This window comes from Chaetura pelagica, unplaced genomic scaffold, assembly GCF_000747805.2.
Source record: "Chaetura pelagica isolate M959 unplaced genomic scaffold, ChaPel_1.0 scaffold271, whole genome shotgun sequence".
NCBI lineage: Eukaryota > Metazoa > Chordata > Aves > Apodiformes > Apodidae > Chaetura > Chaetura pelagica.
This window is the reverse complement of record NW_009952106.1, coordinates 541,642-569,596: the sequence shown is the minus strand read 5'-3', so window position 1 is coordinate 569,596 and position 27,955 is coordinate 541,642. Positions and strand designations below refer to the sequence as shown.

General features: G+C 34.8%; 1 protein-coding gene across 1 annotated transcript in view; it reads left to right on the top strand.

Annotated features, from left to right (window-relative positions):
- The window catches only part of DNAH8 (dynein, axonemal, heavy chain 8), a 125,934-nt gene extending 98,558 nt beyond the window's left edge, over nt 1-27,376 (top strand). The window contains exons 72-89 of the mRNA XM_010006149.1: nt 261-443; nt 855-960; nt 1,791-2,043; nt 2,141-2,331; nt 4,426-4,547; nt 6,638-6,756; nt 7,471-7,673; nt 8,589-8,662; nt 11,966-12,118; nt 15,096-15,251; nt 17,268-17,384; nt 18,170-18,271; nt 18,496-18,656; nt 21,973-22,129; nt 22,654-22,806; nt 22,904-23,093; nt 26,466-26,600; nt 27,093-27,376. Coding sequence (XP_010004451.1) covers nt 261-443; nt 855-960; nt 1,791-2,043; nt 2,141-2,331; nt 4,426-4,547; nt 6,638-6,756; nt 7,471-7,673; nt 8,589-8,662; nt 11,966-12,118; nt 15,096-15,251; nt 17,268-17,384; nt 18,170-18,271; nt 18,496-18,656; nt 21,973-22,129; nt 22,654-22,806; nt 22,904-23,093; nt 26,466-26,600; nt 27,093-27,376 — 2,859 coding nt within the window. The remainder of the gene's footprint in view (nt 1-260; nt 444-854; nt 961-1,790; nt 2,044-2,140; nt 2,332-4,425; nt 4,548-6,637; nt 6,757-7,470; nt 7,674-8,588; nt 8,663-11,965; nt 12,119-15,095; nt 15,252-17,267; nt 17,385-18,169; nt 18,272-18,495; nt 18,657-21,972; nt 22,130-22,653; nt 22,807-22,903; nt 23,094-26,465; nt 26,601-27,092) is intronic.
- The last annotated feature ends 579 nt before the right edge of the window (nt 27,377-27,955 follow it).

Genomic DNA, 27,955 nt, shown 5'->3' with positions numbered 1-27,955 from the left:
TGCCATTAATGAAGCCATTAATTAGAACCCTGAGTGGAAGTAATCCCTGTATTTACCTGGAGGGGAATGCTACTTTTATAATGTAACCTAATTGCTACCTCTGCTCATCAGTTGTTATCTTCGTGACAAATCTGAATCGTGAAATAAACTTCCTCTCTTTGACATTTCTAATAATGTAAGGATTTTTTTCCTGGTCAATATAATTGGGTCGAATAAAGCTCATTTTCTTCTGCTTAATACTATTCTAACTTATTCCACAGGTAAAAGTTGGTGATAAGGAGGTAGAAGTTATGAGTTCATTTAGACTGTACATTACTACAAAGCTACCCAATCCTGCTTTCACACCTGAAATTAATGCAAAAACATCAATTATTGACTTTACTGTTACAATGAAAGGACTTGAGAATCAGTTACTGAGAAGAGTAATTCTTACTGAAAAACAGGTAATATAATGGTGCACACAGATCCTAGTGAGGCTTTATTAATTAATTTATTATTTACCTTTTTTTATTATTTTTTTTTAGGGAAAAATAAATTTTAAAATAAAAAAATATTGACCATTTTCTAAAGTTTTACTCAGTTTCAATATAGAAATTTCCAAATAAGAAAAATACACCGAATTATCTACTTATGGCCATCAGTATGACACAAAAGTTAGGCACAAGCATTTGGATATTGAATAAACACTGCTTAAATAAATAATAAAAAAGGATGCTATAAAATAATGGTTTAGGTACCTGAAAAAGTAAGATGGGCATTTCATGAACTTGAAAAAATCAGCAACTGAATTTTAAGGATGATTTATAGTTATTGTCTATGAAGTGTCTTTCCTTTTTCTTGTTTTATAATAATAGGAACTAGAGGCAGAACGAATTCAACTCATGGAAGATGTAGCTATTAATAAGAGGAGGATGAAAGAACTGGAAGACAATCTTCTGTACAAACTAAGTGCAACCAAAGGTTCTGTATCAAAGTGTAAAAGAACTAGATTAAACTGATTCACATTAGAACCTTCCCATACAGAAATTTACTTATCCATACAATAACGGAATATCCAGTGGTAGCAATATATATATGGTGATTTAACAGAGTATGAGGGATTTGGTACTATAGCATGCCCTATATACTGGCCTGGACACAAAGTGTTTTTGACACCTAAGTTTTGTGAAACAAATCCATTTCTTGAGAGCTTTCTGCCCCTCAAATGAGATAAGGTCTTAGGCAAATCCTTAAGCCATTGAAAATACAACATAAAATACGCTTGCTTAAATGGTGTTGAGAGTCTTTTGCAGTATATTCAGAGACTGCACGTGGTGAATTACTATCTCTTTGTTGGACAAAGAAGGTGGGAACTTCTGGCAAATTGGTTAGTAAGTGATTAAGATTCATAAAGACTGTGGTGTGATCATTGCCTTTAGTACCCTACATCTTTTTGACTTTGAATGTAACAATAAACAGACTTTAAAATAATTCAGGAACTGAAGATGAATATTTGTGTTATGTGCAGAAGAAGGCTGACTTCTCTAGTACACACACCAGCTTTGCAACATGATAGATACATTCAGCAGTATAGATACATACATATTGACAAAGGTTGGATGCATTTGTGTAGCATTTTGAATTTAAAAATAGTTTTTCATATCATGCATCCTGTTTGGGCTCCATTTGAAAAGCTTTGTACATTTCAGGAAATCTTTTGCATTTGTTATAAATCCTCTAATTTTGCCTTTCATAGTAAGGGAAAAAATTGTTATAAGAATGTCCTAAACATAAAATATTTTACTTTTTAGGTTCACTAGTAGATGATGAATCCTTGATTGGTGTTCTGCATACAACTAAGCAAACGGCTGCTGAAGTAGCTGAAAAGTTGACTGTGGCAGCAGAAACTGAAGTGAAGGTTAACAGTGCTCAGGAGGAATATCGACCTGCTGCTACACGTGGAAGCATTCTTTATTTTCTTATTACAGAAATGAGCATGGTCAATAATATGTATCAAACTTCACTGGCTCAGTTCTTGAAGTTATTTGACAAATCCCTGGCCAAGTAGGAAGACACAGATTTTTCTACTATTCAGATATTTGTCTTCCAAATGTAGTTGCTGTTACTAACGTTTCCTTTGTGCTTTGTTTTTATGATTCAGATCTAGCAAGTCTCCTTTACCTCAGAAAAGAATCTTAAATATTATTGAATACCTTACCTTTGAAACTTATTCATATTCTGTTAGAGGCCTGTATGAAAACCACAAATTCCTCTTTACCCTCCTTCTGACATTAAAAATTGATCTTGAGAAAGGACATGTGGAAACCAAAGAGTTCCATACACTCATTAGAGGTAAGTTTAAAAAATTCTGTTATATGTAAGGTCAATTTCAAGTTTTGAAACCTTTATACCATTTGAAAATATAATTTTTGGCTGCAAGGTTTCCTCCAGTAGTTCTGCAGCAGCTGCCTTTGTCCTTTCCCCTCCTGTCTTCTACTGAAGTTAGAAGTTTCCCAACTTGGGAAATTCAGGTGCATAAAATAACACCAAAGTAACAATAGATAGTATTTATATAGTCATTCATGTGATGTTAAATCAAATTGGGAAGTGGGCAAGATGCCTAGATAAGTTGTCATGGACTCTTAGGTATCTCCTGCAATTGAAGAGTCATTCAATTTTCCTCCTTGGATGAGCAGTTCGTGGTGCAAAATTAATTCCATGTTACCAAACATCATCAGGCACCTGAAGAAAGGATTTATTTGAAAAATAAATCTCTCCTCCTCTCCTTTCCATTACTTTTCCAGGACAGCTTTCATGGTGTATCATCACCCATATTCTCAGGGGATGTCTCAGTGAAATAAGCATTGCTTTTTGAAATAAAAAAGTCTCTAGAACTCATTATTTAGCTAGTCTCAGGAAATTATCAACCCTAAATCTTTCCTTCTGCTAAAGTACATAAATTTGATTTCATATATTTTCATATATTCCATTAAAGCAAAATACTGGGCCCTTCCTGAATATTTTAATACTTTTGCCTGAAGGTAACCTCAAGGCAGCAAAACAGAGAAACTATGTCCCCAAATTGTTGGCAAATAATGTCCCATAAAGGTGGCATGGATTTTTTATCAAAACTGCAGGAAAAAAAGCAAAATCCAAAAAGTCTGAGTAAATCTCAGGAGTTCATTGATAATTTTGCAGGTACCTTGACACTTACGTAGGCTGTGTCCTTTATGAGTAGAAAGACAGGGACTGGCACTAGTGAATAGTATAATCTCTAGCAGAAAATATGTTCCATTAAGAAGTTCCATAAATGTTAGAGCATGTTACTGAGGAACTGCAAAACATCTTTGGCTTTGTTGACTTAAATAAAAGCCAGAAGTATTGCCAAGTATGCTCTTTTATGGACAACTAATGATTATGTCTTAAAATTAAGTCTTTTTTTTTTTTTTTCAAAAATGATTGTGATTTGCAGAATTCAAGAATCTGCAAAAATATTCCTGTCAAAATATGTAATTATAGAACAGGGTAATATTTTGTAATAATAATGCTAAAAATTGATTATAGATTTGTGTAACACCTTTTGTTATCCTCTCTTTGATTTACATTATTTTAATTTACAGAGACTAAGAGGTAGTTCCAGGATCCATACAAGGATCCCAGACAGTTATTTCAAACTATATAAGCTAATGACAAAGAGATAAGGGCATACTTGAAGGAAGCTAGCAGGTAGTTGTAGAAAATGCAGGAAAATCAGTATTTGCACTTCTGATAATATGAAACAGCCCCTTCTTTTGGTGAGGTTACTGAAGCTTGTCACCCCTGGGGTAAAGGGAATGAGAGAAAGTGCAACAATAGAAAAATAATATGTGAAATATAATCAGTATAATTGTAAAAACTTATACCAACTTATAGGGAGCACATACATGATCTAAGATGAGAGCCTGAGACAACTGGGCTTGTTCAGCTTGGTGGACATAAGGCTTAGGGGAGACCCAGTAGTAGCCTTCCAGTACCTATCAGAAGGCCATTAAAAAGGCAGTCTGGCTCTTCACAGTGGTGAGACAACAGAAATAAATGGGGGGAAAAAAAAGGCTCAGAGTGGATGTAAGGGTAAATTATTTCTTTATGAGGACAGACAAACATTAGAACAAATTGTCTGGAAAGCTTGTACAGTCTCTATCCTTGGAGGTTTTCAAGACCAGACATAAAAATCTGATTTTATCACACAGCTGACCTTCTTTTGAACAGGTTGGGCAAGAGACCTCCTGAGGTCCCTTCCATTCTAAATTATCCTATGATCTTATGAAAAAAAGTAGGGAGTACACAAGAATGCAATTAGTACCCCAGTGTTAATTCATTTGGCCAAAATATACAATTTAAAAAGAAGTATCAGCTATATCTTGACTCCTGGAATGTTATGTTCAATCAGATTATTTTTATCTACAGGAGGTGCAGCATTGGATCTACAGGCTTGTCCTCCCAAACCATTCAACTGGATCCTTGATATGATGTGGCTAAACCTAGTGGAATTGAGCAAACTTCCACAGTTTGCAGAAATTTTGGATCAGGTAATATCTACTAAAAAATAAACAAAGAAGCAAACAAATAAATAAATACATGTATTTTATTGGTACATACATTAATTTATATGCAAATAGGCTTCTGACACATTATCAGTTATTTTCTTTACTTTGGTAGTAGCGGAGTTAAAACACTCCCTCTGCATTTCTCTTACTGTACCTCCTAAGCACTCCTTGTTAATCAGGCTGATAGCCAAGGCATGAACTTCTTGCTGTTACAGCATTGGTCAAGCAAGTGCATTTTGTGATGGCACTTGGTGCCTGGAAGGGGAGCAGAAATTTTATCTTAATAGGGTACCTGAAAGGGGTCCTGGCTCTTTTCCAACTCTGTATCAATGCAAGATTACCCATTTCCTCCAGGTTTTGGTTTCTGGAGGTATTAAAACAGGGTACTGAGTAAGGAGAAATTTGGAGAAATTCTAGTCAGGTCTAGTCAGGTCTTCACTTGGCTATTAGGACACCAGAACCCCAAATGCACATCACTGCACACTTGCTAACATTATTTAAATGTAGCTGTGGTGTTACAAGTTACCTAGTTTCTTTTGAATTTGTAGATTGCAATGATTCTATTATAGGTCTTTTCTAGAATTGGTGCAAACAAAATTTACATTCCAAAATACTTAGGTGACCATGATACCCCAAAAGGCTTATTTTTTGACTAATCTTTTAGCACTGACATGGCCATATATTTACAAGTTGAAAAGTGTCAATTAGGTTTTTTTAGAGATGAAATCTGGGAAGGCACCAACTAGGGTATCAATTAAAAAAGCAAATATGGAAACAAAATCTTTAAATACTTCTCTGTATCATTTAGATATCCTGTAAATACAACTCTATCATTATTCATTTAGATACAGGCAGAAAATTATTTAAAGAAAAAAAAGCTTGAAAATTGTATGCCCAGTTCTCAGGGGATTGCCTGAGTTTTTCTTTTTTTTCTAGCCATTTACAAAATATTTCTTCTCTAAAAAATGAAGTCCTAACTTAATTTAATAAAGACATTCCTTTTACACATTTAGATGACCCTGTTCCTTTTCACACTGTTACTACTTCCAGCTGTGGTTGAGTGAGAGATAATATAAATAAATATGTGATAAAAGCTTAATAATTTTACTGAGTCAACTGAAGTCACTTTAGCTCAGCAACCTGTCTCTGGCTGTGACCTAGCTTTGAGAAGGTACCTCCTCTGAATACTCTCCTAACATGTGCTGAGGTTGATGTCAGTTAATGTAGAATTGAGCTATTTGCTTATAAAAGAATTAATTTATTTTTTTCTCAGACTTGGATTATAGTTCATAAAAGGATATTTGGTGTTCATAAATTTCTCTGAATGAGTTTCATTATAGGAAATATGTGGTTGGAAGAGGTCCTTGTATATTCACTTCTTACTCCTCTCCCAGTCCATTCTTGGTGTAGGTTGTTCTGAAACTACTTATAGTTGAAACCGAGTCAGTCAGCTGGACAGAACTCTTTGGTTCATCATGGACATATAGAACTGTATTTCAGAACAGGTGGTATCAGTGAGCTGGGAATATTGTGGTAGCTGACTCCTCTCAGTCACTGTATTAAAGGCTCAACCACATAACAATTTTCACTATGTTCTGTCCAGCAGTGTATCCCTTGTCCTGTTGGGTCATGGGTTTTACGTGGTGCCTAAATAATTATCATATTTGTGGTCAGATTTATTCTTTCTCAAGTCAGGTGCTTAATAGAGTCTGTTCTTTTCAATTTGGGCTTCTTTGACTAGCTGGATTATATTGGGACAGATTTTTCTGTTCCTCTTAGTACCTCTTGTAGTATCAAATCATTCTGCTAATTATTGACTTTTCTTAAGTAGTTGCATGTGTTTGTGAGGGGAACCATGGATAACTGATTAGCTTAAGAACCCTAATCTTAATAAAAAATTTGTAGTATCTTAATTACAATTCACATGGTGTATGTTTTAGATGTTTCAGTCTTTTAGTGTTTCCTGCAATATATCCTAAAATGATAATAAGATGTCACTAAAATATACATTTACAAGGGGATTTTGCCACAGCTGAAGTATATTTATTTGTTTGTTAATGCCATAAATTTAGATAAGCCAGAATGAAAAGGGATGGAAAAGTTGGTTTGATAAAGATGCTCCTGAGGAAGAAGTTGTACCTGATGGATATAACAAATCACTTGATACTTTTCGCAAGCTTTTACTCATCAGGTGAGCATCTTCAGAAAACTGGGAAATGTGTATATGGGTGCTTCATGTGTCTCAGTAGTAATTTGTCTTTGGAGCAAATTCAACCTGTCCAGTAAAAAAGGCCAGAATTCGATGGGAAGAAGTACTATATTGTTCTATGCTGCACACCCTAAAGGAGGAGGGGGTGTGTTTAACTCCTAAGCCTTTAAATAATAAGCCTATAAATAAAAGCTTTGCAACATGATGTCTTTAATCCAGAAGCAGTTTCTTGGTTATTGTTTTTTCCTGACACAAATGCAATGCATTGCAGAAGAACTAAGTAGGTGCCCTAAAAGACTAACAGACCAAACAAAACATCTGTAGAATTTTACTAAAGGGCAAAAACAAGATTACATTTCCCTACTTTCCTACTCAGATACAAAAGCTCTCTTTAAAACAATGACTGGCCCAACCTGATAAAGGTATCCAGATCCGAAAATCCCAGTGCAAGTATTTTAACTAAGGCAAAATTTTAAGCAACTGAAAAGTATCAACCTGTCATAAATAGAGGGAAGACTACTATCAGTGTATATTATTATACCTGTAAAGACAAGGCTACAAGCATATATATGATTGTGTGTATAAATATATACACACAGATACCTTTTGGTAAAAATAGAATTTCTAATTCAAGCCTGGTCTTTGCAACAGGAAAAGAGATTAAATTTGTATTTTGATATATATTTGTATTTCTAGGTCTTGGTGTCCAGACCGAACACTTTCCCAAGCCAGGAAATACATTGCAGATTCATTGGATGAGAAATATACAGAACCAGTTATTTTGAATTTAGAAAAAACTTGGAAGGAAAGTGAGCCACGAACACCTCTCATCTGTTTCTTGTCTATGGGATCTGACCCAAGTGATCAGATTGATTCCTTGGCTAGGAAACATAGATTAGGTATGAAATCTTTGTTGTCATGTGTTAAGATACAGCAGGGTAATATAAGTATTTTCAGAGATCTTTTTTTTTTTTTTTTTTCTGAAAAGCATTTCTTAAATTCTGTTGTACTATTGATTGTTCCTGAATCATCATTTTAGAGATAAAATATTTTTTTAAAAAGATGGTATGCTGAGGATCATTCTGTATGCATTTGGACAGTAATGTTTTCTGTTCTTTTTAAAAAATGGTTATAATCCTTTCCAGTGATAATTTTTCAATTCCTAACTATAAACCAGTATTAATTAATATTTTTATCCTTCTGTTCTGGCATGGTGACACTATTGCTTTCTTGTTTTAACTGCAGGTAATGTAAAAACCAGCAATCTGCTTACAAGATTACTTTGTAACAAAAGATACCCACAAAATCTGAGTTTGTATATTCTGGATGTTATGGCTCCATTGTATGGGCATTTTTAAGAAATGTGCATACAAATAATTGTATTAGTCACTTTAGTATGTTCTCAAATGCAATTTTACTATTATGCATTGTGCTCATCTAGGTGGCTTTGCTACCTACACTTGAAGAAAAATCTGCGTTCATATTTCAAATACTGTGGCTTATGTAATTAAAGTTTGGCACAAATTCCCACTGACAATAATAGCATTAGTCACAGTCTTTCATTTCTACAAGCACTGTAAATATTGTGGATGTATATTTTAATGTTATTTTACAAAGTTTCAATGTTTAAAAATTTATACATAGTAGCATAATATGATGATGAAGAGATTCTACTTTCTGAAGTATATGTTTTTACATAAAAATGTAGATAACTAGGCTGTATTTACATAACTGTTTTTTTAAACTGAACTTGAATTTGTACTTTTTCTAAAAAATGTAAGTTTATTAATCATATATTGTCCAATATGTTGCAGAATGCAGAACCATCTCTATGGGTCAAGGGCAAGAAGTACATGCACGCAAATTCATACAGATAGCAATGCAAGAGGTAGGAAAAAACCCCACTGCAATACAAATTTATTGTCTGTTTTAGCATTCTTTTACACCTCTTTTGCATACACTCTCTAATGTTTTGCATTTCCACCTTACTACCAGGCATGTCTCAGGGTAAAAATTCTCCTTGAATGTCTAAGCCTAAATACATTCCACTGTGTGATATTTGCGTGCCAGTGGAGTCCAAATTAATATTTCTGCCACCAGTAATATTGAATAGCTTTTCAAAGGTAGAATATTGCCAGTTATCACTGTGCTGTTATCCAAAGGTAAATGGACATCATGTCCTAGTTCTGTCCTCTAGGACTTCCAAATCCCACCTCTTTACTGGAATTCTCCCCTCTCCCCCACCCACCCTATGAGAACTACCTGGAGTTTGCGTAGTTTCTACTATGTAAAATGGTGAGTGTGCACATGGTTTAAAGCTGTAGATAGAGAAGGATGTTCTGGCTCCTAATATTACCTCACATTTTTCTCACACCTGTGATACTGAGAGGGTCTCTTGTTCACCAACAATTGTTTTTGATTCTTGCTTCTATAATTGCCAATGCTTTTGGCTTTGAGTCCTGGGATGTCAAAGAAATTCCAAACAATATCTAATAATTTTTCTCTTCAATATTGTAATTCACTGTGTTACGGCAGCTGATATTCACAAGCAGCATAAACATAAGAAGTCTAAGCAGCTGCTCCAGAAAGATAGTAATTGAAACCTGAAGTACAATATAAAAGTTACAGTGTAAAGGTAGCACAGTCTAGTCAGCTGGACACTGCAAAGAATCGTGGACAGTGTTGTAAATTAAGACATACAGACAAGAGTTGCCTGCAAACTCAAAATATTGGGAATTAGTCTTATTACAGTATTCTGAAGAACTAGAATATCTCTACTAATAGACAGGAGAAGACTGCAAAAACTATATTGATAAATGAAATATACTTTTCCTGTGACCATAGCCAATGGTTAGTCCTAACTAAACCAGGAATACAGCACTGCTTGTAGCTTTCACCTAAAAAAACCTGAACTGACTTGTATTCAGCAAAATATTTGCTTGGTAACATATTACCCATTTGCTTACTAGTATATGCTTTCATACCTACACTCGAGTATTGATCAAAAGTTAAATAATAAGTTAAAGTTGGGTTCATTATGATATTTAAAATTCAACTTCTTGCAATATAGGACATCTGATAGAATCCTTGGGTTTCTGTCCTTGCTCCTGAGAGTTCTGGAAGGAGAAATGGTGAAAATAAGATCACAACAGAGAACACTCTGCAAGAACAAATGTACTTTTGAGACTGTTGCATATTCATTGTTAAGATTATTTCAGATTAACATCTGATATAAACAGTTCTTTTGTCACTTTATTATCCAATGTCTAATCACAGGAGAGGAGGAAATGCTTCTTTTTTTAGACTTCTGCAAAGTCCTGTCCTCTTTATCTGATTGACTCAGGTGCTTCAGAGCTTTCCAGGACTTCTGGTCTTGCAGAAAAAATAAAAGGTCAGGCAGTATCAGTTCAGGGAATTCCAATTGTATTGCCTGCCATCTGTGAGATATATTGAGGCAAAAAAAAAGTTCTCTTGCCATATGATATTTATTCATTTGATGATAGTCTGATCTGCTTCATTTGCATTTCTCTATTATGGACAAATAGCACTCTACTGCACACTTGCTAGACAGTACTGTATAATCCAAGGTTCCAAAACTAATGCAGCTTTGGCTATGGAAGTTCTTTATATTGTATCCCAGTAACCTCCCAAGTCCTAGCAAATGTTGTGGCACCTGTGCAGAAATATAGATGTACACCATTTTGGAAAAATAGAAATCTCTTTATAGCAGATGGAATTTTTTTTCTGCTGTGCAAATGCACACATACATCTCTCTCATTTTTTTGAGTTTGCATGTTTAAAAAAGTCATAGTGAATTTCCAGTTCATTGGCATGGTGAAAACTGAGGCATCCCTGCCTTTCTTTGCCCTCAATTGAAACCACAAGGATACTCAAAACAGCATTCCAGTAGAGCTGAGAGGTACTAGTAACAATTTATGAACAAAATGCCTTGGTGGTGTACATGTTTTACAGAGGGAGGGATACGTGAACATCAGTTTTGCAAGAACAGAACAGACTTAGTGAATATGAAGACAAAAATCTGGGGTTTCTTCCTACCTCTGCTCAAGTGTGCATAAATAATTACAACTGCTATTCTGTGTTACAGGTAGAGAAATCTTTAAGTCAGCCTGATTAATTTTGAAATGTAACAAATTGCTTACAATTTTTCTTCTAAAAAGTGATTCCCCATAAAAGAAGGGAAACCTACCTTTTTTTTAATATATATGCATCAGTTCACCATAAATATTTCAGATTTATTTTGTCACTAAATATTATTTCTTTAAAAATTAACTAAAACAAAAATGCCAAAATGAAATTACAAACTGTAACAAAATGCACACATCATTGTTCAGAATTGATTAAATACTGCTCTATTTTAATATCAGGCTTCTGATTCATCAGGCTTCTAAAGTGAAGCTACAAAAGCTGATTGAATTTAAATTCATAAGCAGAAGTGCAGAGGTATAAAATAGACCTCTCATGCAACTTGAGAGCTGAATAAGCTCAAAATTAACATACAGAGGTTGAATTTCATACATATGCATTTATTGCAGATAAACTAATTGAAGTCCAAAAGTTCTAGAGTCTCGTTACCGCCTCTTACACTTAACCTTATTTGTTAATAACATAATCTAATTTAAAGTGTATGTATTCCTTAGATTTTAGCTGTTACTTTTCCACTTACGTTCTTTTGGATCTGATGACATGATTGCTTACCACTGGTGTATTGCTGAGAGAGGGAAGGGATGACTTCTTTTTGCCACTAGGTAGCACTGATGCTTTACTTACAATACTGGCTCTGGTTATGTTATTTTCATTGAGAGCAATAGGATGTGGAAATAACTTTTGTACTAACTTTTCCTATGTGCTTTAACTGTGCCGATATAAAATCATAATACATATTCAGGAACAGACCAAAAGTAAAAAAAGATAAAAAAATCAAACAAACAAAAAACAATCCAAAAAGGCAAACTAAACAACAAAAAAACCTAAACTAAAACCAAAACCAAATAAACAAAAAAAACCCCAAAAACAAACAACCAAGAGAAACAGAACAAAACAAAAGAACCAAGCCAAAAAATCCAAAAGCCAAGACCCAAACATACATGCAAGACCAATTTAATTCTAATATAGACAGTTGTTTCTAGCATTTTTCTAAATATTGTATGGTAATAGTTTATATTCTTTTCAGGGAGGCTGGGTGTTACTTCAGAATTGTCATCTTGGACTGAATTTTCTGGATGAACTACTGGACACAATTCTTACTGCTGAGATACAGGATGATACATTTCGAGTTTGGATAACTACTGAGCCACATCCTAAATTCCCAATTACTCTGCTACAGGTTTGTTCAAATATTTCTTTCAGGTACCTTATGCCATAAAAATTGTTAAAATTAGGTGTATACACAGAAGTTAAATAAGTGGGGGAAAAAGCAAACAAACAAACCCCCCAAAAAACCACAAACAACTCCCAAGAGAAAAAACTAACTTGCATTACAATGCAAATATCACTTTAAACAAGAAGGTTACTTACCAGTAACTGGAAGTCCTCAAACATGTATTATGTACGTGTGAATTCTCTTGATTCTGTGCACAAAAACACCTGAATCGAAACTATCAGGCTTTACCTGTATCCCTTTTTGCCCAGTCAGTTGCCTCTGTGAACACAGTAATGGCCACAACTGCTCTTAGACTCTTCCAGATTTCTCTGTCTAAAATAAAGCATAAAGGGGACAGAACACAGCACATGTCAAGGAACATCATCTACCAAGAAGTTACTGGTTTTCTTTGAACAGTTGTTCTGTAAATCTCAAGGATATGTTTTTCATCAGTGCCAGGAGAATTGCCTAAATGCTTGCAAAGTGCATTTAAGTAATTTAGGATGGTTCCTAAAACTCTCAAAGCAGGTCATAATGCTAGTTAATATCTAGTGTAACAGCTGGGTGTTGAGACTTCTGTCTGCATAGACCCCCCTTTCCACTTAAAAGCAGCGCAACTCGCCTTATTCTTTCTCATTCTCTCTAAAGAAAAATAGATAGCATACCTGGTATCTAGGATGTGAAGGGGAGGAACTGTTCCTTTCTCAAATGAACCTTGCTAGTGAGGTCAAAGACAATAGAAAGGGCTTGTTCAAATACATAGCAGATAGAACTAACACTAGAGGCAATATTGGCCCACTGCTGAATGAGGTGGGTGCCCTGGTGACAGAGGATATAAAGAAGGCAGAGGTGCTGAACACCTTCTTTGCCTCTGTCTTTACTGCTGCAGACTCTCCCCAGGAGCCCCAGATCCCTAAAGCCCCAGAAGAATTCAAGATGAAGGAGTTTGCTTTGGTAGATGAGAATTGGGTTAGGGATCAGTTAAGCAGTCTGGACATCCATAAATCGATGGGTCCAGATGGAAAACATGCACGGGTGCTGAGGGAGCTGGCGGAGGTCATTGCTAGGCTGCTCTCCATCACCTTTGGTAAGTCGTGGGCAACAGGAGGGGTGCCTGAGGACCGGAGGATAGAAAATGTCTACAAGTACACACCAGTCTACAAGAAGGGCAAGAAGGAGGACCCGGGTAACTATAGACCGGTCAGCCTCACCTCCGTTCCTGGAAAGGTGATGGAACAACTTGTTCTGGCACTATCTCTAGGCATATCAAAGATGAGAGGGTAATTAAGAGCAGTCAACATGGTTTTACTAAGGGGAAGTCATGTTTGACCAACCTTATAGCCCTCTATGAAGAAGTAACTAGGTGGATAGATGATGGTAGATTGGTAGATGTGGTTTATTTTTATTTCAGTAAAGCATTTGACACTGTCTCCCACAGCATCCTAGTAGATAAACTGAGGAAGTTTATCTCTTGATAGTCAGGTAGTGAGGTAGATCATGAGCTGGTTGAAAGGAAGAAGTCAGAGAGTTGTGGTCAATGGGACAGAATCTTCCTGCAATTATCTCAAATGTATCACATGTTATTTCCCAGACTATAGTGTCATGCTACCTTTAAAATATTAACTATCCAGGGATTCCAGAAATGTAATAACTGACAAACCAAAAGTCAACTCTTCCTCAGAAGAAAGGAGAGAATAATTTGGGGTTTTATATACAGAACATTCATCAAAAGCTGAACAAGATAGCCTTTGAAATATGGAAATGCTGGTTACCAAGTGTTCCCATTCAGTTCAACACTCCAGTGAATTAATGTGTGGATATGTCCTTGCACAAGGCTGGAGCTCACCTCTGAAACAGCTTGCCTGGGCCCTGCAGCCTAGAAATAAGTTTGTGAGACTAAAGTTGAAAAGACGTTCCTTAAAAACAATTGAAGTTCTTTATTACAAATATGGATATAATAAAACTGCCAAGTGAAGTACATATTCATCACTGTCTTCCATTAAGTGTTTCTTGGAAGAAGAAACAGTTTAAAGCCATGCTTGCATTCAGCCTGTGGGCAGCCCAGGCATTTACTGTCCTTTCAGTGTGTGCTGCCATGTTACCCAAGCCAGCCAGACATGTAATTGCTGTTGGACTAGAAAATTACTTTTTTTTAATTTGGGTTTCTCCAGCATTTGTAAGTATCTCAAGGAATACAGATTCTGACAAGGCCACTCATTGTCTGAACAAATAGGTTCAGGTGTGCCCATGAACATTACCCAGCACTACAATTCAACAGAGGTAAGTAGTTCTGACATTCTCTGACATGAAAACATTTGTTAACTAGCACTCACTCAAATAATTTGCAGGCATGGTTTGACAATTAACATTTAGTAGAAACTATTCCTATTAGGCTGTTTGCGTGAAACTAAGGGACTGGGGCAGTTTACTGTAATAATTGTGGATTCCATGTCTACTGATGGGAGTGGCCAGGAACATTATCAGGTGAATGAAATTTACTGCTGCAGACAGAGGAGCCACTGTGAACACAAAAATCTGATCTGAAGAAAGGGGAGATTTCTTCGTATTTACTGTGAAGTCCTGTGACTAGAAATACAACCGAGTTCTTGTTAGCTACTCTGGATAGTTCTGTCATTCAGCCATTGAATTAGGGGTATAGAACCATGTGATACCTTCTAAAAAGCGTGGCTGGCTATTGCTTCCAGATTGTTGATGAAAGTTCTTCAGCATAAACTGAAGGTCTATGTTCAAAATCTTAGAGTAATTAGAGTTTTGTGGCCTAAACCAATATTTACTTCTTTTATGCAGTAAAACTGTGTATCAACTTTGTACCTACAGTGCTTCAACTATTTACATTTTATTTAATAGTTGTGACATTTTTATATGTTGCTGTTTTTCTTCAGTTAACAAATCCAATTATTTTCTCTTTTTCACATGACAGACTGCTATAAAGTTCACGAATGAACCTCCCCAAGGTGTACGTGCCAGTTTGAAAAGAACATTTTCCATAATTAATCAGGACCTGTTAGATATTAGCAATATGCCTATGTGGAAACCTTTGCTTTACACCGTAGCTTTCCTGCATTCTACAGTTCAGGTATTTCTTATAAGGTTTGCAAATAGCGTTATAATATATAGACACACTTTAAAAGAGGTTCCTGACAATATACATTCTGACATTTATTGTTGCATCATGTTGTGAAGCTGAAGCTTTAATTTCTATAATCTGTATTTCAAGGTTCCCTATTCTCTTAATTGTTTTATAAATTGTACACAATTTTGATATTGTGGGCATTTAGAATGAGGATTTTTCTCATCTAATTTTACCTGTCCAAAACTTAGTCATCTAGTGTAAGGGAAGAAGCCCTCTCTCTGTAGTTGACAGAAATAAACAAGCATCTTAAAAAAGAAAATAATCTGTTTTAGCTGTCTCTCTATAAAAGAGTGAATACTTTTCTGGATATGTATCACTCTTTCTCTCCACTGATTTGAAAGGCAATCCAGATGCCTAGTGTGGAATAGCTGTCTACTTTCTAGATGGCTAAAATGAAATAAAATTCCATCACTTAGCATGTTGTTTTTATCTTACTCTTACCTATCTATGTCAATCTGTTTTCTACATTAATTCCAATGGGAGGATGATATCTATGCTTTGTACCTTAAAGATATGTAAGTCTTGAGCTCCTTTCATATACTTTCTTTTCAGCAAGGATCTCAAAATAGTTCTAAAACACTATTTAAGCTTAGACTCTATTAAGTTGCTCATATTTCAGTGCAGCAAACATGGTGAAAGAGAAAGGTAATTACTAGGAGGTCCCTATTAAGATACAGTATTCTGCATGATTTTTGTCCTTCTCCCTTTTTATAAACAGTGAGAAAGTTGTTCTGTGTACTGCCTCAGGATTATACTATACTTGTGGAACTAGAAGACCTAAGTTTATTCAACCTCAGTACTTTTGAAAAACAGGATAACTATTTCATCTATTCAGAAAATGTATTTATCGGTCGCCAATCAGCAAGCAATATATACATTTCCTTGCCTTTAAACTGACCAATTCCTAATAGCCTTTGGTGACAAGTTCACTATGATAAATATAGCTTAAGAAAGAATTCTGAGAATTTGGCAGAAAATCCTGGTACCTTTCTGCAGGGTGTTATTGGTTAATGCTGTATCATCTGCTTATACACAATAGCAGATTTAAAAAAAAAAATAAAAAAATCTGTGTTTTTTTCAATTCTAGTTCTTTTTAAATACTGTTGCTAAGGTACCTACGTGTTGCTTAACTAACTTAAACTGCAATAAATTTAGTTAATTTTAGAATGCCAGTATTGTACTGTTTATTCATTTAATAAATGTCATCACTATTCAGCAACTTAATTCTTAACTTTGATTAATTTATTCTACATTCTGAAAAAAACACTGAGGTGATTTAAGAAAAGTGAGAAGTCTAATAGTGTCAGATGTTTAAAATGTTTGGGCTGCAGATTACATTATCTTAATTTTGCAGTCAACTGTTTTTCTGTTCCTGCAAGTGTTATAATTTTATTTTCAAATATGTATGCAATAATAAATTTGAATAATGCAATGGTGGCATCCTTATAATACAGTTGTAAATTTTGAAAAATGTGTATTAAAGTAATACAGTGAAACAGCAAGACAAAAGGGGCAAGCTAGGAGCTTTTGGAAACTGACAATACAGAAGCTTGAAAATCTGTAACTATCATTAGTAAACTGTATATGTAGAAAAAAATTAAAATCTGTAGAACTCAGAATTGTTGAGTATGCTGAAAACACAGAGATTTGTTAATTCTTTAAATGAATTACTTAATATAAAGATCTGATCATTCACACACCTGAGACATTTCAAACCCTATGACTGATACATTGGTTAGTAAAGGTAGCAATAAATAATTCTGTTGCTTTTTCTATAAGTATTTATCCTTCATGGTGTAACTTCATAATAAACTGGTTTTTACTGATGTATATGAGGCACATAGCTGTTTCCTAGGCTAGCATTCTTCCTCAGTTCAATCTTTTACTCCACTATTATTGTTATTGAACTTTAATAATGTTGTTTCACAAACATATTTGGTTTCTAATTGTATTCCGAAGGAACGACGGAAGTTTGGGCCTTTGGGTTGGAATATTCCCTATGAATTTAACTCTGCAGACTTTACAGCCAGTGTTCAATTTATACAAAATCACCTAGATGACTGTGACATCAAGAAGGTGAATACTAAAATTTTCATACAGTGTATTTAATTGCTTTGTACAGCATCTGTAGTTGGATTTTTTTTCATGTTACTATTTATAATAGTTTATTCATTGCTGTTATTTCAGTGGAGCTTCTAATGATCTAAGTTTCAGATTCTGTATAAGACAGTCAAGCTGAAATATTTTGTGTGCTATCATCCATGTAAACATATTTAATAGTTATGAATCTCTGAATTTTATCTTGGTTTTTTCAGTACCACATATAAAATATTAACAGGTTTATATTATATCTGTTTTGGAAGGGGAGCTGAAATACTTGGAGTTTAACAGAGCAAATCAAACATCTCTATGGCTGCCATTTAGTCTTCTACTCTTTATCAGGGAATATAGTAATAGAATACCCATTCCTTGCACTTTCTCAGTAGACAAAGATGAGGAACTTGAGGGAAGGGAGGAAAAAAAAAAAAAAAAAAAAGAGGAGAGGCAGTAGCAGCTTGAGAATAATATCAGGTCACACAAGAAATAATGATATATATTTCTAATAGCAGGATGAAACCAAACTGTACTATCCAACTCTATTATAAAACTATAGAGCTGAGCTCAGAAAATACATTAGAAGAGAAGAATCTTTTCAGTTTATGTTTCAGAGCCTTATGAGCTTCAAGTGATATTAAATTACAAGCTGGTTATTGATGATATTGATGATATTGAAATTGCAGTTGATATTCAGATGGTACTGAAATTACAGTTGTTCTTTCACATCTTAACTATCGTCTTTTATTTACTTTACTTGCATCCAGGGAATATCATGGAACACAGTACGCTACATGATTGGAGAAGTACAATATGGAGGCCGAGTCACAGATGACTTTGATAAACGTCTTCTTAATTGCTTTGCAAGGGTAAGAGACCTTAAAAATATTTTTTTGTCATTTGGTGTTGGCAGCTGCAATACAGAAATCACAACACCTTCTTCCTGCTAAATATGCACTTCTTCACCAGTTTATAAGACCCTTTAGTGTAAAATGAATTTTTAAAAACATCATTCTTTGGAAGTGAGGTTCTTCCCCTTAGCTCTGAGTAGCAAAGTAATTGTTGTTGTTTTTTTTCTCTTTATTTTTTACAGGTATGGTTTAATGAAAAGATGTTTGACAGCACTTTCTGTTTTTACACTGGATATAAAATTCCTGTGTGCAAAACCGTGGGAGAGTACTTTGAATACATCCAGTCTCTCCCTGCCATAGACAGTCCAAAGGTCTTTGGTCTCCATCCTAATGCCGATATTACGTAAGTAGGTCTCAACACACTGAAAAAAAAACCCCAAAGACCCTTTCATTTAGTATCTGGAAAGAAAATTTCCTATGAAATCCATAAAGAAAGTATGTTTTTCATAGGAAACCTAGGATTCATGTGAATTTCACTATAAAAGTGGAACACTTGATGTGTATGTACATGGTTATGAATGCAACATCTTCAGCTATATTTTGCATGTGCTTGTAGAGCAGTTGGAATTCTTCTTACTCCTCATTCTTTTATGTGAACACACAATACAAGGTTCTGTACAGTTCAGCTAGAGAAAGTTTATAATATTTGCTTTCTGTCCAAGTAGTATATTGTTTTTCTACACAGTCGTTACATGATTCTCTGAAAACATGCCTTTGGATGCAAATGCAATCTTTTGTTGCCATCAGTCCTGCCATTCCCACTGTTTAAAAGAGGCATTTCAACCTCACCAAATACTAATACCATTTAAAATTGTATCTTTGTCCTAGTTCACTTTTTCAGAAAATGTGTGTGACAGCTTGGCTTTTATTTCCTTCTAACATCCTGTGAAAGGATATGAATAATCATTTTTTTTACACTGCAGTTCTTAATAATTCTGCCACAAAGTAATTGCATTTTTATGATGTCCACACTCATTATTTTTTAACATAGCTTTTTGTATTATTAAACAAGGAAACAAAAACATATTTAATTGCCCAACTGCTGTGGAAACCTAATGTAAGATTTTTGGACAAAACAGTAATTTCCCCACAGTTTTTCAGGCTCAAATTTGAGAGGCTTATGCTCTATCAAAATCCCAGTATTCTAAGCATGCTGTGAGAACAGTACACAGTTTGTCAACTCTGCCTAGCACCCACCATTATAAATACATACTTCTAAAGAAAAGAATCTAGGAGTAGATTCTGTTTCAAGTCATTCTCTGATACTTGCAAGACCTCCCTTCCAGAACTAATTAAAGAAGAGCCAAAGTTTAACAGAGATCTAAACAAAGTCCTAAAGAGAAACATGCTTTGGATCCAAAATTAGGTTTGTAGGAAGGCTAATTTATAGAAGGGAACTTGAGACTAACAGTTTTGGGGGAGCTCTAGTGAGTAGGAACAGCTTTAATTTCTCTCTCCTACTGAGATTTACTTCTGGTTGGCGCATCAGCATATTCCTGCTATTTTAGTAATTTTCCTGGATATTTTCCTCTGTAGGTATTTCTTTAGAAATTGGAGAAAATGTTCAGCAAGTTCAAGCTTTTTTCTGTGTCTTATTACAATCTCTTACAGGCAACTATGCACATGTACTATATATTTCATCTTTGACACACAAGTCAAATGCATAAACATCCCAATCATTATAAAAAGTTGCATTAAAATGCTCCTTAAAATATCCTATTAAGTCATCTCAGTCTATGTGGAAGGCTTAAGGGTAACTGCTGGAATTGGAACCCTGAGACAGCCAGGACTACTTCTGTTACTATTACTAAGAAAAGAAAGACCTTATCTCTCATTAGTTTGGCAGGACAATTTTCCAGTTGAGCCAAAAGCTTGATCCATTGATTCCAACTGTAAGACTTAATCGTGTGTCAATAATTTCATCCACTTAGGATTAACACCTGATGTCAATGCAATGTTGTGATTGATTTTAACTTGCTATATGAATCATAGGCTCTGAAAAGGCAACATAGTTAACAGGTACCTGAGCAGGCAAGAAATATTCTAAAAATCTTCTGTCAAAACCACTTCTCCAGTTGTTTCCATAATAAAGCCTTAAAACTAACTGAATTCTTGTAAAGCTACTGCAAGCTGTTATTAACCAAGTGAAGATAGAGCAGAATCTCCGATTGTCCCTTGGTGAATGCAAGGGTTTGCATACCATGTTGCAATAGATATTGCTGACTTTGACACAAAGCTGAGAGATAATGTTCCTGTCAAGCTGTGTTTGTTCTTAGTTTTAACTTCAAGTACAGAATATTCCTGATGGCACAGACTTCAGCTATCAAACTGTGATAGGCTGTTGAATCCAAACTCTGTAAGAAAATATGATCAGTCACAGAATGTTACCAGTTGGAAGTGACCTCTGGAGATCACCTAGTCCAACTTCCCTGCCCAAGCCATTTCACCTAGAGCAGGTTGCACAGAATGGCATCCAGGCAAGTTTTAAATGTCTCCAGGGAGAGAGACTCCACATTAATAATACTTCTTGGAGCAAATAAAAATCCATAGAAAAATCCTTAGTTTTTTCTTCTTAGGGAACAATTTTCATTGTAATACTGCCTCAGGGAAAAAAATATAAGCAGGCTTTATCTTACATACTCAGTTTTAGAAAACATTGACACTGTAAATGAGATTCATTTAATGTTGCTTTAGCTTCCTTATGGTTACCCATTATTTCCTTTACCGTAATAGAGGAAAACTGATAATTGTGAAGTGCAATTCCTCTGATAGCAAAGCAGACATCTAAAATACATGAGCTCAATCAGGCTTCTTTGCATTACCTATTTTCTTCTTATTTCCACACTGGAATATTATTTTTAATTATGTACACATTGAGACGTGTCTTTTTGTCTTCCCTATTTTTATTTAATATAAAAATCTTCTTGTTCAAGTTGCTATTTCTATTCCTTTTTGCTGCTTTATACAAGATTCAGGTGATAATTTCTCCTCTCCAGAAGATTTCTAGCTTGTGTTGTTGAGGAAAGAAATATTACTTATCTTTGATTCTGCTTTTTTGAGGTTTCAGTCTCCAGTGATGTAAATCCAGCAGCTTTTATCCTTAATCCTGAAATACCTCCAGGCAGAATGAATTTACTAATTGCTAAAGAGGCAGCTTGCAGAGTTGCACTTCCACTTTTTCCTTCTTCTGCATTCCACTTTTAAGAAGTAACTACCTGAGGGAAACACTCCTCCTTGTTACAAAAGTTCTGCTGCTGCTTTGTTGCTTTTCTTGAATCCAAGTTCTTTTCAGGCATATGACACTTTCCTCCCTTTCCTGAGAATCCCTAGAAATCATGAGATAGTTTTCTTCTACCACCTCACATTCTCAAAAGTTGAGACAGAGCCTGTGGAACTCTTCTTAGCGCTGAATCACAAAACAGTACGTGTGTAACAGGGTAGTTGATGGGAAGTTCATATTCTTTACAGCCACAGAAAACTACATTGTTCATCATCAGTGTGTTCAGCTTGGTGCAGGATGCAAAGGAAAGCAGTTTCTTCTAAGAGCGATGGTGACGGAGTCTTTTTTTTTCCTCAACTTTCAAGTTGTGTGTCTACAAAGTATCCTTCTGATTATTAAAAAATCTGTGGAATTTATAACATTTTTCTTATCCTCTCAGATACCAACGTAATACAGCAGCTGATGTGCTAGATACTATTACCAATATTCAGCCTAAAGAAAGTGCTGGAGGATCTGGAGAAACTCGTGAAGCAATTGTTTATCGTTTAGCTGAAGACATGCTAGAGAAACTTCCTCCAGATTACGTACCCCATGAGGCAAGCTAATCTTAATTATTTTCTTATTGTTCACTGTTGACTTTTCACATAAAACAATCCAGAAAAGAAACCTTGAGCTGTAAAGAAAGATCTTATACCTAGCAATAGAGTCAAGCAGTGAACCAATATCTTTATTGCTATCTGCGTGCCTTGAGATGACTCTTTTTTAATTTTTTTTTTCCAAATCAAGACATCTACCAATTTATCAGGGAGATAGGTCATGGAAAATTGGCTCCTGGAACTGCACTTGAAGACATGGAAAAAAAATCTGTCTTTACTTTTTTTGACAGCAGGCTCCCGTGTCTTCTGAGTGAAGTCCTACTCTAGCAAAATAATGAATAATAGTATCAGAAAATAAAAATAAAAACTGTAGCAGTTCTAAGGTGATAAATGTTATTTGAATAATATGAACTATAAGTCTATTATTTACTTTTCTGAACACAAGAAGTTAAGGTGTCACCTATGAAAACAATTTTTCAGCATAACAGATTTAACTGAATTCCTTTTGCACTCCTGTATTTTAGGTAAAAGCTCAACTAATTAAAATGGGACATCTTAACTCTATGAACATTTTTCTTCGGCAAGAAATTGATCGAATGCAAAAGGTGATAACAACAGTCCGCGACAGTTTGATTAATCTCAAGTTAGCCATAGAAGGCACTATTGTTATGAGTGAGGCAAGTAGAAACATAATAATAATAATGTATGGAATATTCTATTTTACATTATCACCTTGATGAATTTAGTTCATGTATTATAATTTCATTCCTTCAGAATCTGAGAGATGTACTTGATAGTATGTATGATGCTCGAGTTCCTCGAGCATGGAGAAGAGTATCTTGGCATTCTGCAACAATTGGCTTCTGGTTTACTGAACTTTTGGAAAGAAATACTCAATTCTCTACTTGGATATTTAAAGGAAGACCACATGTGTTTTGGATGACTGGATTCTTTAATCCACAAGGTAAGTGCACTGAAAGGACTTGAGTAAGGTGTTTTATCATAACATAATGGGTTCTACTACACATCTAATTTAATATTAGACCAAAAAAAGCCGCTTTCATCACTGTCAGAATATGTCATAGGAGCCAAGATGAGAAATGGATTCCAAAAGAGAGGTTAGATAAAGTCCTGGAAAACAGGTGGTAGCAATAACCATGACTGTTCAAAGTTAAACTTTGAGTTAGGAGGTCCTCAATCTCCAGATTGCCAGAACCTGGAAGAATGTAGAAAGGAAAGGATTGATGTGCCATTTTGCCTGTTGCAATATTATTACACTAGGCATCCACTTTTGTCTAGTGACAGAAACAGAATGTGTGTACAGTCTGACCTGTAAACACATGTAGGTAACAAATAAAATATTTTATTTTGAAGACAGATTGTAGTTTGAAGATATGTAGTATATCTTCTGAAGAAACTATACTTAATGCTAATGATACAGCTTTTAAAGGAAATATGCTTTTCCTGTGGTTTCGAACAGTTTAAGTCATGTCAGACTGTAAATTGCAAGTATGGAAGCATTTAATCTAGGGCAATCTGTTATTTATATGCTGTACAGTAGCAACAGAAATAATTTTTTTACCATGAGAGCAACCAGTTGCTGGAACAACCTCCCCAGGGATGTGGCAGAGTCCCCGTTGCTGAAGGTTTTCAAGATGCAATTGGGCAGGGTGATAATCTCATCTTGGTTCCCTTTCCCATAAAAGGCTGGACCCAGTGATCTTTCAAGGTCCCTTCCAACCTGACCTATTCCATGACTGTGAACATGCAACTGTACCAGAATATATAACAGTTATCTATCCTACAGAGAATCCTCAAACTGTAGATTTCATAAGTATTTCCATTTCACAGGTTGTTTAATGAACAGTTTGTTCAAATTCATCAAAGATATACTAAAAAGTGCAAGTAAACATTATCTATCATTATCTATCATAGCTTGATTTACTTATCATTTTATAGAAAAGAGGAAGAAAAACAAATTGTAACCATATCCATGATTAAGAAAACCTGTTACATTATTAGATGCATCTTCACAGAAGAATCTGATGTAGTCTGCACAACTGCACACACAAAAGTCTTGTGAGAAACTTCTCCCATGTGACAGCTGTGAGGTGTTCTTTTCATGAGGATTAACCTCTGAAATCCTTGTATATATAATGAGTTACCTTCATTATATGATACTTGTGTTCTCACTGGCCTTTCTATGACCAGAGCTCTTAAAAACTACTAATATTAAAGTCTTTTTTGGATTCATTCTCCGAAACAGTTGAGGTGCCTGTAGCACACCCAAATTACCTTTAAAATATAGTGTTTGGGTGCTGGTTAAAACCTCATTCCATTTATATCACAAATAGCACAGCTGGAAAGCATATTGATCTCTGGTGTTTCAAGAGTAGTATTCATGGATCAGATCCTTCTGACCAAAGGATTATTTAGCCTAATAGTGAACAAACCTGAGATACAGATAGTGTTGTTCTTGATGATTGCTTCAACCTCTGTATTCCAAAAGAACTGTTCAATAGATGAAGAATCTATTAAGCACAAGGGTGTGCTATGGCTAGGGGTGAGGTATGTATAGTTACTGTATTCATAATACTGCTCACCAGGAAATTCTGAGTAAATCAAGTCACACAGTAGAGTTTAAAAATTGACTGGTGTGAGACAAATCAGAAATTGGACTCCCCTGTGCTGCCATTGCAGGAAAATATAGCCTGATTGCACTGGTAAACCAAGCTCTAAATCTATCATTGCATTGGCAAATACATCATAGTGTTAAAACATGAGGAATGTATTTTCACTTTAGTGGAAAAATCAATTTATAGTACTATGAAGTATCACAAATATTTTTAAAAAAATCTGTTGTCATTTTTATCTATTATTTTTGTTTGTCTCCTATAAATTTTTGTTATTAAGAGAGAAATCGTGGTGGTGGTGGTGCAATATTCCATTCAATAGATATGGCACTTGGAAGAAACAAATATTATAGAGATAAAATTAATATTTAGCAAAATTTATAAGCCTAGATCCAATTGTTTTATTTTTATCAGTATATATGGCATTTGGAAAATGAATCCATGTTCATTTGAAGTACTATGTAATTGTATTTACATCACATATTGATATTTTAGCTGTGACAAAATTGGATTTGTCCGAATTAGCATGTTAAACCACTTCTTGCATCTTCAAATGCTGTCTTCTACAGCATGCCATGTACTTCCATTATTTCCCCTGTCTTGTCAGTATTTCATTTGGTGGTTTCTCCTCCTTGTAGATCCTTGGCAGCCCACAAAATGCTAGTCATCTTTTCTTTTATGCCCTATCAAGAAGGAATTGGTGCCATTTCATCTTTAAGTAGTTTCAGTAATCACAAGTATGCATTTCTCTATTGTTATCTTTTCTCTCTTTGCTTCTGTCTCTTTCTGATGACTCCAAGTAGTACTTCATCTAGTAACATAAAACAGCAGATACTGTTTTTTTGGTGACTGCATTGTCATTGCCTGAGACACTTAGTCAGAAACTACCAGGTATTTGTTACAAGTGTGTAATTTTTGTAGCTTTTTCCTTTATAATACATCCAAACCTCTTTGCTGCCTACTTGTTTGTCATCTTGTGCTTGTACTATTCAGTCTTTTACCTCTCAAACCCCTTTTTTTGCAAACCTCTGTAAAGTCTGTTCAAAGCAGTCCTCCAAAGATCACTTAACTCATTGCTTGATTGTGTCATCCTCTACCTTCATTTCTGGCTAAGATTTGCTTTTCTTTATTAACAAAGCATTTTCTTTTTCATCCTTCATAGGCACTGCTTTGCCTAGATTCCTCACACTCATATATTTATTTTTATTATCGTATTCACACACATCTTTTTTGTTTACCAGCAGTGAAATTTATTATTTTTACTTCTTTAATTTTTTAAAAAATGCTATTTTTCTAAGTTGCCTCTACATAAAGACCAGGTCATATCTTGTTTTCCTTCAAATTTCTTCTTGAACCACAAATCTACCATGGATCCTGTAGCTGATTGCCTAAAGATAATTTGCAAGTCAGCATCCTGAGCAAACATTTGTTAACTAAATCATTCAATAGACAAAGAAAAGTATATTATTTGATGTGCCATTTAAAAATCTTTTTCTCAGTGTAATGCATTCAATGCCACTTTTGTCATTTGGTCCTATTTTGGCCCCAAAGCAAAGTTTGTTATTATTAGTCAGGGTGCTCTTTTTCAATAAAACTCTGAATATATTTCTATAACATTGAGTGCAAAACCATGCAGATAATGGAGCAAGGTGAGTTTTTTGTCATGTGGGTTATGTACTAAATCTCTGACTTAATTTCTCAAGGATTCCTGACAGCAATGAGACAAGAAACAACTCGAGCACATAAAGGCTGGGCTTTAGATACAGTTACAATACATAACGAAGTGCTAAAGCTACACAAAGAAGAAATCACTGCAGCTCCTCCTGTATGTATGACAGGCAAAGATGCTCCAGTCTTAATTTCAGTCTTTAATTTATATTGTGCATCACTCAGTCATTTTGAATCACTAGAGGAAAAAGTTACCATTGCCTTTACCTTAGTGGTTTTGCTTAGCATAAAAGATAAATAACAATCACTATGAATATTTTTATTATTATTATTATTATTCAGTTACAAAAAAAAAAATATTAAAATAAGCATTTCATTGTACCAACTTAAACTTAACTTTAAAGTTATAGTAAACTTTATATCAAATTGTGTAGTGTATAGGCTTTATTAAACAGCTCTTATTTCCTTCCATTTCAGTAGAATTATGTTCTGAAAAAGGATGATATTATAGTTTAAAATTATATAGTTTGGAAAAAATGCATTGATGTCAGATTTTTTTTACTATAAAACATATATTCTGTTTAATGCTTTAAACCAATTACTCAGTTTACAAAACATCTCATTTATTTGTGTGATTTATCTGCTAATCTCCACACAGGAAGGAGTGTATATCTATGGGCTATACTTGGAAGGTGCAGGCTGGGACAGAAGAAATGCCAGACTCACTGAATCTACAGCAAAGGTTCTTTTTGTCCAGCTGCCTGTGGTGCATATATATGCTGTTAATACAACAGGTCCTAAGGATCCCAAGCTCTATATGTGTCCTGTTTACAAGAAGCCTGGGAGGACAGATCTGAACTTTATCACAGTGATCTATTTAAAGACAGCAGTGTCTCCAGACCACTGGATATTGAGAGGAGTGGCTTTGCTGTGTGACATTAAGTAAGCTGGTTTTCATAGCATAACAGAAACAGAATATAAGACACATGTAACTAATTACACGTGTGATTCTCCTACTGCTTTTTATCTGATGACCATCAGTCATTCTCTAGACCTTTTACTAAAGTCTCGGTTTAATGAAATTTTTCCTCTGCTTCCAGTAAATTCAATTATTCAGCTATTTTGGTGACAGTTTTAAACTAAAGATTTCAAAATATATTCACTGATTGTACTCTGGCATTTCCATTATATTACTTAAAAAAAGGAATTGTTGCTTTCATAATAGAATTAATGTAATAAATAGAATTGAATAGAATGTAACAACTAATGTAATAAAATGTTGTTAAATCTTAAAAGAGAAAAACTTAGCACATGCAGCTTCTAGCATGTGTTTCAGTGAAATATGATGACAGCAGAAGACAATGTAGAACACACAAAAAAATAAACTTCTCTTAGATACAAGTTCATAAATATTCCTGAATTCTGTGTGGTACTTTGCAGGAAACTGTATTTAAGACAGAGAAGTGTATTTGATCCATATTTTTTGCTTGGAGTTTTTGAAGGTTCAGTTGTTCTTGTTAAACTG